Source organism: Podarcis bocagei (genome assembly GCF_964188305.1).
Source record: "Podarcis bocagei genome assembly, chromosome: 17".
In the NCBI taxonomy this organism is placed as follows: Eukaryota; Metazoa; Chordata; class Lepidosauria; order Squamata; family Lacertidae; genus Podarcis; species Podarcis bocagei.
In genome coordinates this window covers 42,776,454-42,790,287 of record NC_138143.1, presented here as the reverse complement: position 1 = coordinate 42,790,287, position 13,834 = coordinate 42,776,454, and the positions used below count along the sequence as shown (strand labels likewise).

At 44.0% G+C, this 13,834-nt stretch overlaps 2 protein-coding genes across 6 annotated transcripts in view; both read right to left on the bottom strand.

The window, feature by feature from the left end:
* Positions 1–13,834, bottom strand: part of LOC308576926 (tumor necrosis factor receptor superfamily member 1A-like) — a 94,805-nt gene that overhangs the window by 62,673 nt on the left and 18,298 nt on the right. The gene's annotated exons all lie outside the window — the stretch shown is intronic.
* The window catches only part of ATP6V1A (ATPase H+ transporting V1 subunit A), a 30,599-nt gene that overhangs the window by 15,103 nt on the left and 1,662 nt on the right, over positions 1–13,834 (bottom strand). For 2 of the 5 annotated variants that reach the window (XM_081176502.1, XM_081176504.1), the window contains exons 2-6: positions 6,116–6,214; positions 4,537–4,665; positions 3,437–3,651; positions 3,131–3,268; positions 2,102–2,253 (exon numbers count right to left, since the gene is read on the bottom strand). In XM_081176502.1, coding sequence (XP_081032628.1) covers positions 2,102–2,253; positions 3,131–3,268; positions 3,437–3,651; positions 4,537–4,665; positions 6,116–6,197 — 716 coding nt within the window. In that variant the 5' untranslated portion in view covers positions 6,198–6,214. Of the gene's footprint in view, positions 1–2,101; positions 2,254–3,130; positions 3,269–3,436; positions 3,652–4,536; positions 4,666–6,115; positions 6,215–8,970; positions 9,132–13,834 lie in introns of those variants that run through there. The other 3 variants (XM_081176503.1, XM_081176505.1, XM_081176506.1) reach the window with 2 other exon arrangements.

The window sequence follows — 13,834 nt, the reverse complement described above, 5'->3', positions numbered from 1 at the left end:
TTTTGGAAGAATCAGGCTTTTTACCAAAGCACCCTAGCTCAGCTGAAGGAGCACTTTGACATGAAGGATCTTGGTGAGGTATCCAACTATCTTTCTCTGCAGGTGGAGAGGGACCAAGCAGGTAATTTTCTGGTACACCAAACACAGAAAATTGCTGATGTGTTAACCAGGTTGAATTTGGTTGATGCAAACCCAGCAGACACACCGATGGTGACAGGTTACCAGGTAGACAGTACTGCTGAAGCGTTTTCTGACACAACGCTATACAGATGCATTCTAGGCAAGATGAATTTCATTGCCAGATGTTCAAGACCTGACATAGCTGTAAGCTGTAATCTGCTTAGCAGACATGCCAACAATCCTACGGTTCAGGATTGGAAAGCTCTGAAGCGCATAGCCCGCTATTTGAAAGGGACTATGCACTACAGGCTGAGGTTCACCAGTCAGAAGACTGGAGGTCTTGAAATCTTTGCAGATGCAAGTTTTGGAAGTGACACCACGGATGGTACAAGCACTTCTGGAGTATGCTACATGTACAACCACTGCCTGTTTGACTGGTTGTGCAAGAAGCAGACAACAGTGAGCCTAAGTTCCTGTGAAGCAGAACTCAATGCTCTGTCATTTTCACTCATGGATTGTGAATGGTTGATGCAACTGTTTAAGGACATCAGGGTGTCTGTGAAATGTCCTATACAAGTGTATCAAGACAATAGATCTTGTTTGGCTTTGCTGAACTCCGAGAGTTGCAAGCAAAGAACCAAGTACTTGCAGATTAAGCTACATCGTGCAAGAGAGTGTATTCAGAAAGGACTGATTCAGGTGTCCTACATGGCAGGAAATGAAATTCCTGCTGATCTGTTGTCTAAGGTTGTTAACAAAGAACAACTTAAGGTTTATGTACAAAAGTTGCAATTGGGTGAACCACAGGTACAACAGGTTACACGGAAAGGGGGAGGATGTTAGGATATTTCCGTTCCACCTTAAAAGGGAGCAGGCTTTTGGGAGTCTCAGAGTCTGCGCATGTCCTGATCACAGGATGTTTTTGTTCAGATATTCCTTTCGTTTTTGTTCAGTCGGCTCAGACACGCTGACAGAATGGACGTGTTTTCTTTGTTCTGTTCATGTCCTAAATAAAGTCTGTAAATATGCTCTTTTGCTCTTCTGCGGTGCAAGCTTTTGGCTGTGGTTTTATCTGCTGATAAACAGTGTGCACCAAGCCTAGGAATGTGGCTAGGAATTTCCAAAGGCTTCGTGTCCCTAACTGTTGGATCTGCGTGACTACGGGAGGCCGATGGAATCTCCGAACTCCGGCTTGGGGGCCATGATGGACGTTATCTCCCTGGCAGATTCCCAACAGACATGTTGAATCTGACCATTTAAGGTATCCTGCCCTACTCCAGCGGTATTTAAAATGTCAGAAGAGTAGCTGTACCCTGTGAGCACTCTTAATGAACGTTGAAAGCCACTTTGGAGCTCTTTCAGCTAAAGAGTGAAATAAAAATGTTTCAAAGAAATATGGGTCTGTTATAGCAAAAGCAGAAAACAGAAACCTTTGCTCTTGCTTCTATGTAAACTGGCAGTTTGCATGGGCTGTATATGTTTGCTCGTTCTTGCCAAACCCTTTTCTCTCTATATGCAATGTTTTAAATGGAAAACACAACCGAAGACGCGGTTCAGCATTAATAGAAAGATCTTCAGCCAGTGTGGTGTAGTGGTTAAGAGTGGTGGACTCGTAATCTGGAGAACCGGGTTCGCGTCTCCGCTCCTCCACATGCAGCTGCTGGGTGACCTTGGGCCAGTCACACTTCTGTGAAGTCTCTCAGCCCCACTCACCTCACAGAGTGTTTGTTGTGGGGGAGGAAGGGAAAGGAGATTGTTAGCCGCTTTGAGACTCCTTAAAGGGAGTGAAAGGCGGGATATCAAATCCAAACTCTTCTTCTTCTAATATTAAAATCTTTATCATGGTTTTAGTGCTCTAAGCATTGCACATACCGTTATTCCAGTTATGCTGCCAGCGAAAGTTCTATTATACATAACTGGATAACTTTTCTACTAAAAGAAGCAGCAAAAAACAGGCTTTGCAATCATAGTTGCTACTTACGGAAAGAGGGCATCAAGGACTCTCTGACCAGTTAAGAGAGGATGATTGGCGGGCAACTTTTCTGTGACAGGGCGGACTTGCCGTACAGGCCAGACCTGGACCATAGTGAATTTCTCCTTCACTCCCTCAAACTCCAGCTCCAACACAACATCCTGCAAGAGGGCAGTGAAACCAAGAACAAACAAGAAATACTGGAAGCTCTGCTGGCAAAAAGTCAACTAGGACGATGGCATGCTGCTGACTTCAGCAAAGTCACATTGATATTAAAAAGTGGGGTCCTGGCGTCATTTATAGTCAATAGACAGGAAGCAAAGAGGTTTGCTGGTGGTGGCAGGTCCTGCGTCAAGCCACTTCTGCAAGCTGCCTCCATGACAGCAATTTTGGCATCCCTCAAGCAACCCTTATCTGCCAGGAATTTGTGGGAGTCAGTAGGACTCCCTGGTGGTGGAGAGACAGAGGGAATTTTACCAAGCCGGGTAACTTGTCTCTTCCCTGCCCAAGAGATTGCATATTCTGCACAAGTGCTGAGGCAGTGCTTGTAGAATATGGAGATCTGCTGGAAGGGCCACAGGTGTCTATACAGAGGGCATAACAGAGTGCATGGCCTCATAACAGAGCACTGGAGTTTTTCTTGCACACTAAGTGTATCAGTGAAATTGAGTCTATCGTACCTTCACCGCCTTCTTCCCTAATCAGGCCCATTTTTCACACACACACACACACACACACACACACACACACACACACGTGTCCTGGCTGCTGTGAAATCCAGCCCAGCCAAGGCAAGAACGCAGGTGCTGGAAAAGGGAGAATGAGAGCAGAGTTTTTCTCTAGCTCCACTGCTTCCCCCTACTTAAAACACAGACCTGCAGAGACTCCATCGTCTGAGCAAGCGCAAAAATTTATGAAATGGGAAGTGTTTCCTCCAGTGTACTACCATGTCTGATACAGTTCACACAAAACCTGGCATCATGCAAGGACAAAACATTAGGCAGCAGAGAAAAACTTATTATTTGCAGAAAAACTTACAGACGCGTCGTAATTCCCAGGTGGAGCAATGTAGGTCACCGTCCCCCTGTTTCGCGGGGGCAGCATGATCTTGTGTTTGATAAGAGAGTTTTCAGTCACTAGGGCATAAATATCACCGCCTGTGATATGACTGCCAACCTGAAAGTCAAAGAAACTGCTAATATTAATATACAGAGGTATTATATGTCCACAGTACAAGATGCATTAAAAACATTATGGATACCCAACTGCAAAGCGGGTCAATTCAGGTTGGTCAACAGCGCTGCCAAAATACAATCAACAGCAAACATGTTCTCCGTAACTTACCCGCAGGTTTTTGACAGGCGAGAAGTCCCATTTGAGATCTCTGCTCAGAGCTGTCACATTTACTCCTCTGGGGATGTAAATGCTCTGGGTTTGAGTGCTGATGTCTGACAGAGGCCTCTGAATACCGTCAAAAATGGCTCCCATGATTCCGGGGCCAAGCTCCACCGAGAGGGGCTTGCCAGTACGAAGTACGGGGTCTCCTACAGAAACACCAGCTAAACAATTGGTTAAGGAAGGCATCCTAAAGGTGGTGTCAGGCTAACTAGAAATGTATTACCTGGTTCACTAACCAATTACCCTTCATGGTGGGCCACAAAAAACATCTTGCAGCGGAACTTCAGGTTTCAGCCAACGGCTCCCATTCTGGGAGGGAGAAAAACATTTTGGTGAGGCAACAAGTACAGTCGTACCTTGGTTCTCAAACAGAATGCGTTCCGAGAGTCCGGAACTGTTCGAAAACCAAGGCGCGGCTTCCAATTGGCTGCAGGAGCTACGACGGATGTTCGGCTTCCAAAAATCGTTCAAAAACCAAAACACTCACATCCAGATTTCGATCGTTTGGGGGCTGATTTGTTCAGGAGCCAAGGCATTTGAGATCCAAGGTACAGCTGTATTTTCAGACATTCCAGAGAATAGCAAGAATGTTGTTTCAACTCCAGAGGTCTTTGACTTAACATAAACCAACCCAGAGAGTTTAGCAAGCCAATGTGGTTCTGAAGGTGGGCAGAATAAAGGTTGGTGCTATTTTTGCCTCCTCTTGGGAAAAAGGAAATGAGTCGCAGGCCATACTACAATGAACTGTATAATTCTGATAAACCTACTGTGATATGAGTCTCTCTAACCTTCTACACATCATCCTTGTTTTGCTTACTTGTTTATACTTGTGATTTTTTATTTTTTTACAATTTCAAATACAAAATACAATTGTAAACCAAGAAAACTTTAATAATAATAAAAAAGAGCTAGGGTTTTGTTTTTTAAAAAATACAAAATTGAAACCAAGGATCTTGTCTCCCACTGAAGTCATCATCCCGTTTTCATTTTTACTCTACTCAACATACCCTTGAATGGCAGAAATCACACACCAGCTGAAAGGATACAGGTTTCCTCATATACCTGAATAGTTGCCATGTCCCCCTCCAGCCGGATAATTTCTCCGACAAGCTCACAGTGGCCAACTCGTACCAATTCATACATAGCTGCACCTGCCATGTTGCAGGCAGTGACAACTAGGGGAAACAAAAGAAAGAGATGAATGCAGATTCAAAACTGTGATTTCCCGTTGGAAGGTAAAGGTAAAGGGACCCCTGACCATTAGGTCCAGTCACGGACGACTCTGGGGTTGTGGCACTCATCTCGCTTTACTGGCCGAGGGAGCCGGCGTACAGCTTCCGAGTCATGTGGCCAGCATGACCAAGCCGCTTCTGGTGAACCAGAGTAGCGCACGGAAACGCCGTTTACCTTCCCACCAGAGAGGTACCTATTTATCTACTTGCACTTTGATGTGCTTTCGAACTGCTAGGTTGGCAGGAGCAGGGACCCAGCAAAAGGAGTTCACCCTGTCGCGGGGATTCGAACCGCCGACATTCTGATTGGCAAGCCCTAGGATCTGTGGTTTAACCCACAATGCCACCCACGTCCCTTCCCGTTGGTAGGAAGGGACAATTCAGTAGCTTTGCATTTTTAAATTTCTGCAAATACAGTGTTTTGTTTGCAACTGGAAGTAGAGCCCAAAATATTGCTGTAATGCATGATAGACTCCTATTACTGAAGTGGTAAGGGAACCACGTGTTTGGGCTTCTCGGCTGCGAGTCCTGGAAGTCCTGCTCCCTGTCTTGCTAGCCTTTTCCAACTGGCCTGGGAGGGTGGGGGCCGACTTACTAAAGCTACAAAATCTGGGGCTGCTGAGCAGACGAGTGGGCTGAGGTGTCATTTAGGGAGTTTTGTGGGGATAGCAGTTGTTGCTGCTATTGATATTAATCTTTGCATCTTTATTTTAGATCTTATGATTTATATGGAAATGTTCAATTTGGTTCTGTACTTTTGATGCTTTGCTTTAGAACTAATTTTGCTATGTTTGTAATTTTGCAAGTCGTTTCCGTTTTGCAAGCCGCCTTGAGCGTGGGTTGAAAGGCGGGTCTACAATTAGAATGATGCATGTATGTTCCTTCCTTAGAGAAAGGTGGGTGCCAGGAAGCAGGGTTCTAACCTAGCCTTCTCCCAGGCATGCTACTTTGTAGAGCAATTTTTGTGTGTGTGCAGAGGAGAATACGGTCATGAGGTCACAGAACAATAAAGATGTAAAGATGGAAAAACCACAAAATCTAGTCCAACCCCTGCAATGCCCAGGGCTCGAACCCATGACCTTGAGATTTGCAGTTAAGACAAGCAGTAAGGCCAGCAAGAAAGGAGATGGCTGGTGGATCCTAATGCCACAAAAGCTCTGATTTTTCTCAAAAGCAGGGGGTGGGATCAATCTATGCAGATTTGCTCTTCCTTGAGAAAGGGGGCATTTAAGGGACTCTATCAGGTGAGAGGATGCCGGTTCCCAAATAACTCCTATCATCCTGTCCAGAGCTTTCAGACCATGCCTCTCCTGGACACGACTATGGAGGATAGTTCTTTCTAAGCACCATTTCACTGCTGCTCATTTAAAGTACACATACCAAGGGCACTTACCAGGTCCTGAAACTCCAAAGACATAGCCAAAGGCATCCTCTCTGTCTTCATCACGTACTTTGGGAAGTTTGGAGAAATCCATCTTTACTGTCCAGCTAGCTGAGAAGAAGGGGGGGGGGAGAGAAAAGTCTAGTTTGCATGTTCGGTTAAAGGTAAAGGGACCCCTGACCATTAGAACAGTTTCGGGTTAAGAACAGACCTCCGGAACGAATTAAGTTCATAACTAGAGGTTGTTGTTTAGTCGTTTAGTGGTGTCCGACTCTTCGTGACCCCCTGGACCAGAGCACGCCAGGCCCTCCTGTCTTCCACTGCCTCCCGCAGTTTGGTCAAACTCATGTTCGTAGCTTCGAGAACACTGTCCCACCACCTCGTCCTCTGTCATCCCCTTCTCCTTGTGCCCTCCATCTTTCCCAACATCAGGGTCTTTTCCAGGGAGTCTTCTCTTCGTAACTAGAGTTACCACTGTACATACATCACAGAAGGAGGCGGTCTACAGTAGAAATCCTGTCTGCCAGAATACCTGACAATGGTCGTGGATTGCAGTCTGGCCATTCTTTTGTGATGGTTAATACTTTAGTTCCTGAATCCAGGTCACAGGCTCACCCTATTCATACACAAATACACCCTTAAGACAGGATTTGTAAGCGAAAATACAATGCGAAGGCTTACTCCCTTACTGCAGAGGAATATTTGAGGTCATTGGGAAGAGTTAAAATGGCTACAGGATTGCTCTTCCATACTACATCAGACACATAGTTTATATGTTTATGTATGTGTTTGCCTTATCCATTCTGAAGGAAATCAGCCCTGAGTGCTCACTGGAAGGACAGATCATGAAGCTGAGGCTCCAGAATTTTGGCCACCTCATGAGAAGAGAAGACTCCCTGGAAAAGTCATGCTGACTGTACGCCGGCTCCCTAAGCCAATAAAGCGAGATGAGGTCCAGTCGTGACCGACTCTGGGGTTGTGGCGCTCATCTCGCTTTACTGGCCGAGGGAGCCAGCGTACAACTTCCGGGTCATGTGGCCAGCATGACTAAGCCACTTTCTGGTGAACCAGAGCAGCGCACGGAAACGCCGTTTACCTTCCCGCCGGAGCGGTACCTATTTATCTACTTGTACTTTGACGTGCTTTCGAACTGCTAGGTGGGCAGGAGCAGGGACTGAGCAATGGGAGCTCACCCCGTCGCGGGGATTTGAACTGCCAACCTTCTGATCGGCAAGTTCTAGGCTCTGTGGTTTAACCCACAGCGCCACCCGCATCTCTTTGTTCGGTTAGCCTACATCAAATCACAGCAAGGCCACTCACAATTAGCGCACAGTGGAATCCCCCCACATTGCATGCATTCTCTCACTTTTTGAGTCTGAATCTTGTGTTCCCCCCACAACTGTCAGTTAAGTAGCTGAGCAACTATGTAGGACTGTATACCAAGGTTATTCTGCATCTTGAAGTGCATACAAAATCTTGCCATGTAAAAATCAGAGTGCTAAAGAACTCTGTAAATATTATTTTCAGTTCCCTATTTTAGCTGCTGATCTCTGTGGAATGCCCTTCTGGCTTGGACTCTTTACAAAGACTTGAGGAATGAGATTATCACCCCTCTCTTATTGTCCATTCCGGGTCGCCTAGCCACTGCCACAGCGTCCTTTCTCCTGGCAGATCAAAAGGAGCAGATGACAGCAAAGGTGGCAAGGTTTTTAGCTGGGGCAATCAGAATAAGGTCCACTATTTGACTGCTGATTCTGGAGCCTAAAGTGTGTTTCATATAATCGACTTTTTATTTCTGTTCTTTCTATATTGCACTGCTGTTTTGTTGCTATGGCCGATGGCTGACACAAATAAAGATTCATTCAAGAAGGATATCTGTGAAAATCTGCGGGTACACAATATGCAATCACAACTGCTAGCTCAGCAGCCCTGGAATGTCTTTGGTGTTGAGGAAGCTCTCAACACTATTCAGACATAGCTACAAAATAAGTGTGCTTATGGTTCAAACATTTGTTGCAGGCCTTCCTTTGTGCTGATCTGAAGCATCACCAAGATAGCCTTACACAACCCTGGCTACCTACAAGTGTTAGAAATTAGCCAGGCGCCAGGCGTGTTTTGCTACTGGCGTGGGTCCAGTTGCCACCACATGGGGGATCTCTGGATGCCAGGTTGGCAAATGACATCTCCATCTGGCTGGACCCCTTTCTTAAGCAGGTAAGCAGAAGAGCTTATTTATCACATTTATATCCAAACTTTCCCCCCTCCAAAGCATAATTCAGGAGTTACTCCAGAACAGAGGGTGTGGAGAAAAACTATGAATAATTAGCACACTGTGAGAAAACACTCTGCCCATAAACAAGAAGGGAGTATATTATGGTAACATATTTGGGTTTTGACCCTTTCAGCGGGTTCCTCTTTCCCTTAAACCTGTTTTTAACATTCCCACCATTTTATGAAGCTATCCACTTACAAAGGTTACACACTGTTTTGGAGATCAGGAAATGGGAGTTGCAGAGCTGAATACTGTACACACATTTCTACTACATTCTTTAAAGAATTCTGCTACAATAAACTTAAAACACATTTTCACCCATAACATGGCATGTTGATTGCCTGAGATCAATTTTAGCCAAACCAAATAACCATTTTACAGTGCAATGCCTAACAAGAGAGTTACCTTGTTCAGCTCACACTGGGGAGTCCAATATGTTTTGACCTAAGGTTTTTTGTTAAAAAAAGACTGATTTTTTTTGCAACAAAATCTGAATCAGTTTGAAATTAAAATCACATGTGTGTCGCAACCAAGATTCTCGTCCGAAGCAATCACCCAGAAAGCAATGCATGGAAAAATACGAAAAGGTCCATACCTTAGGGGAAGCAACAACAACAACAAAATAATCCACCAGTCTTATGAAGGAATCCAAACACAAGCTCTAAGAAATCAGGAAAAAGCAAACGATTTGCCTTCCTGGCTCCGAAGAGATAGGAAAAAAGGCATTTCAGGAAGACACAGCAAAGAAAAGATTGTCAGCTGACCAGATGAGTCATCCATCCCTCCCCAAAAGGACTGCTGCAATAGCAAGTCACGTTGCTCAAGGCCCAACTAAATTTAAAATGTGCTCTTTTTGAATTTCAACACACTCCGTCGTGCTAAGGCTGAAAGCAAAATCAACTCTCAGTCACAAGCTGTTTCCGTGCTTTGGCAAGACCCAAAGAACAGAGACACTGTTTTTGCTATCTCAAGAGCCCATTTATAAAATGATCGAGTCAGAAAATAAAATGCCTCTGTTTTATTGCATTCTTCACTTCTGCAGAACTAATGAGTCACTGTCCAGTCTAACTACAGCAATTACCTTGTAGAGCAAGAATGGGGATCTGGTGACCCTATGAAATTGTAGTCCAGGTAAAGGACCCCTAGATAAAGGGGTACAGTCTAAGTCCAGTCAAAGGCAACTATAGGGTTGTGGCACTCACCTTGCTTTCAGGGCGAGGAAGCCGGCGTTTGTCCGCAGACAGCTTTCCAGGTCATGTGGCCAGAAGGACTAAACTGCTTCTGGTGCAACAAAACACCGTGACGGAAGCCAGAGTGCATGGAAACGCTGTTTATCTTCCCACTGGAGTGGTACCTATTTATCTACTTGCACAGGCGTGCTTTCGACCTGCTAGGTTGCAGGAGCTGGAACAGAGCAACGGGAGCTCACTCTGTTGCAGGGATTCCAACCGCTGAACTTGCGATCGGCAAGCCCAAGAGACTCAGTGGTTTAGATCACAGCGCCACCCATGTCCCTTTAAGTCCAGGTATGGCAGAAACATTGCCCACACGTTCGCTCAGAATATGTTTTTGAGCTGTAAAACACTAATTCCACACTTTATTGCAATCATATATGAACAAATGTGGTGACACAACCAGGCACTGGTCCAGACCTGCTTAGTTGCAGCAAGGTGGACTTCATGTGCTTTCAGCTTATACCAATGGGGACATCCAGATTTTATTACAAAACCTTACTGCTCATGAGGGGTTGCTATGTAACAAAAGAAGCTGCCCCCTCCCATTACTACAGTGGTACCTTGATTCTCAAACTTAATCCAAAGAGTTCCAAAACCAAGGGGCGCTTTCCCATAGAAAGTAATGCAAAACGGGTTAATCCGTTCCAGACAATTAACAACAACGCTCAAACAGCCATTTAACATGAATTTTATTATCTAATGAGACCATTGACCCATAAAATTAAAGCAACAAACGATGTACTGCAGTCACACAATCAATCAAGCAGTAGCTGAAGTGGGTATCACAGAGTCACAAAAAAAGAGCTGCAAAAACAGAAATGCAAAATAAATAGCAAAAGGAGACAGACCTCAGTGGAACACTCAAAACAGAGGTGTGGCCCTCAAAATGGAGCACATTCACCTTCCGAAAAAAGTTCGCAAACCGGAACACTTATTCCAGGTTTGCAGTGTTTGGGTTCCAAGTTGTTTGAGTACCAAGGCGTTTGAGAACCAAGGTACCACTGTACTTTGCTAATAATCCTAATCCAAAAATATCAACACTGCCTAAAGCTAAGGAACATCATGACAACTGAATGACCCAATCTGCAAGCCTGATTCTTCCAAGCCTTTAGGGAAGGATAGCTCTAATTCTCCACTGTACTACAGCCAGTCCAGGCACTGCCAAAAAATAGTTAAATCCAAGTCATCATATACACATTTTGAACCACATTCTTCCTTTAATGACTTCAAGTACAAATTTGGTGGTGTGAACTATTGTGATACAATTGCCTATTATGCATTTTGTCCTCTCCTTTATAATTAAAAAGCTAGTCCAAACTCCCACATAGAAAAAGTTGTAATTTTCAGTCAACAGACTTCTCCTTCAGCATTCAGTATCTTAAACTGTTTGAATAATTGGGGCTATATGCATTGACAGAGGACCAAACCATTCTCAGCCATTTCTAAAAACTCCTGCAACACGACACTAGAGACAATTGTTTCAGAAAAGACCAAACCTAATCTTTCTAATTTGGTTCAAACTTCGCCCCAACCCAGACACACTAGTTAGATCAGAAAGAATGATTAACAGTGAGTGACTAACAGTGAAACATACATGAATTATTCTCTTAAGTCTATTGCTTGGCTTGAGTTGTTCCATTCTACCATACAACAAACTGCTTTGCAACTAAAGGAGAATCAATTTTCCCAAGGCAAATTAAGCATTAAGTTGATGGAAAATATCAACGTTACTTCCTCCACTTCTCAATTTTTTCTCTATTGAAGTTTATTAAGACAACAGGAAATAGAACTCAAGCAGCTATTTGCATATACAGGAACAATCAATTACACCATAGGAAGCCAATGGTGTTTAAATGGGGGAGGGGGAATGTATGAACATATTACGTACTGCATATTATTGTGTAGCCTTTTTAAAATGAATTTTGGATCACCTGCATAAAGAGAAATTGTACCAAAAAAAGACAGAATATGTTTTCTAATTACATAAAGCTCTGTTCAGATATCAATATAAAGTAAGATTACATCTATCAATTTAAGAGCCCCCATTTTCAATTTCCAAATGCACAATAAGCAAACCAGGGTTTAGAGAAGCTTCTCATCTTTCATTTTCTGTTCTCTCAGCTTAAGCTCATTCAGACACCACACCAAAATATAATCAGTGCAAATGATGGCTTGCAAGCCCACCTCCAATCATCTTTCTATTTTGGATTAACAGGTAATTGCAGACTATAGTTTTGAACTGGAAGAGGAACTTACAAAGAACTATGACTCAAGAAAGCAAGCCAAGCCCCAAGCTGCAAAGGGAGGCATAGCTATAAAAAAAACCATAGATCACTAAATTAATCTAATTGGAAATGTGAACTCCTTCTTAACCACCAGACCTTGAGCAAAAGCAACTCAACCACCAGTCATGCCAAGGAAAATATTACTATGAGCAACTGTCATATTATCCAGCATTTGACTGCGGCTATTCCCAATACCTTGACAAAAATGATTTTACCTAGGAGCAGACAACTCCTCATTGTTCACAATGGGCCCCAAATCAGAAACACAAGAAAAAGCCAGCTTCTTGGCATGGTTTTAAAAAGAGATAATTAGAAAGCTTTCTTCCAGCCAAATTTCTCCCCAGCTTTTTGAATTAGAATACTGTAATAGAATCTTAGAGTTGGAAGGGACCCCGGGGTCATTTAGTCAAACCCCCTTGCAATGCAGGAATCTCAGCTAAAGCATCCATGACAGATGGCACCCAACCTCTGCTTCAAAACCTCCAAGTAGGTAAAATGTAAAGGACCCCTGTGAAGCTATGGGGTGCCGTGCTCATCTCGCTTTTCAGGACAAGGGAGCTGACATTTGTCCACAGACAGCTTTCCGGGTCACGTGGCCAAATAAGTAGAGTCCACAACCTAAGCTTATTTAGGGAGAAGCATCCCACTCAGTCTCCTGGACCTCTCAACAGCTCGTAAACATCCATTAAAGCTTTTTCTGAGCTAAGGTGGTTTCATTCCTACCTGAGCTGACAAGAGACCACTTCTCAAAACCTGGGCTTGTTTAAAAGTGCAGGGGGACAACTATGGTTATGTAAACACATAGGATTTGAAGTGCCTAGGGCTCATTTTTTCAGAGCACTTTTGCACATACAGTGGTACCTTGATTCCCGAATGGCTTAGTTGTCGAACAAATCGGCTCCCAAACGCCGCAAACCCGGAAGTGTTCTGATTTGTGAACGTTTTTCGGAAGCCAAACATCCGGCGTGGCTTCTGATTGAGTGCAGGAAGCTCCTGCAGCGAATCAGAAGCCACGCCTTGGTTTTTGAATTATTTCGGGAGCCAAACTGACTCCCGGAACGGATTAAGTTCGAGAACCAAGGTACCACTGTAACACTTTGCAATTGTACATATATTTGCACGATAATGTTGCCTTAAGTAGGCGTTTCTATATATGCTGTCTGTACATACAAGTTTGTATGTTCACAAAGTAGTGGGCATCAGTGTTCTCCCCTCCCCTCCCCTCCCTTCAATTACTCTATCCATGCCCCCTAAGTGCTGGTGGAAAAAACATAGCAGTTCACTGCACCCTATGCAGTTTCTTCCTTCCTTTCATAAAACAGTACATCTGCCTATATGTTAAAATATTAAACAGAAGTGCTTCAGGTGCCACCAGCATCAGGCGGGTGGTGAGCGACTACTGGAGAAAGGTCCTTTTTAGTGTGAGACACCCCAGCTGTAGAATACTTTCCCCTGAGAGACTCACCTTCATCTCTCAACATCAATGAGACCCTTTATTTCCCCAGGCTTTTAACCTAATCAGTTTTATCTCTGCCGATTATTTCTCTGCTCCACTTTAAAACAATGCAACACCACCATTTTTTTAATTTAAAAAATGTGTTTCCTGTAATTGTTATAAACCACCTGGGAACCTATTGAAGGTCAGGGTGCAAGTCCTTTACAATACACACCCAGAGACACAGATGCATTGGGGATCTACCTCTGCTCTTTCGCTTTTACAGGATTTTGTTTTCATGGCTGCACATGGGTAGTAGCTTGCTGCAGTTCTCATTTATGCACCCCTCCTTCTACAGTGTCAGTGGCCACCACAAATGCATTCATTATCAGGCCTCACGCAACAGATCGAAATGTCAACTGCATTGTTACGTGAAAGAGCAATTTTACGCAAGCAAATGAATACAGAAAGTGTGTCTTATTTACACAACAACAACACCCTAAG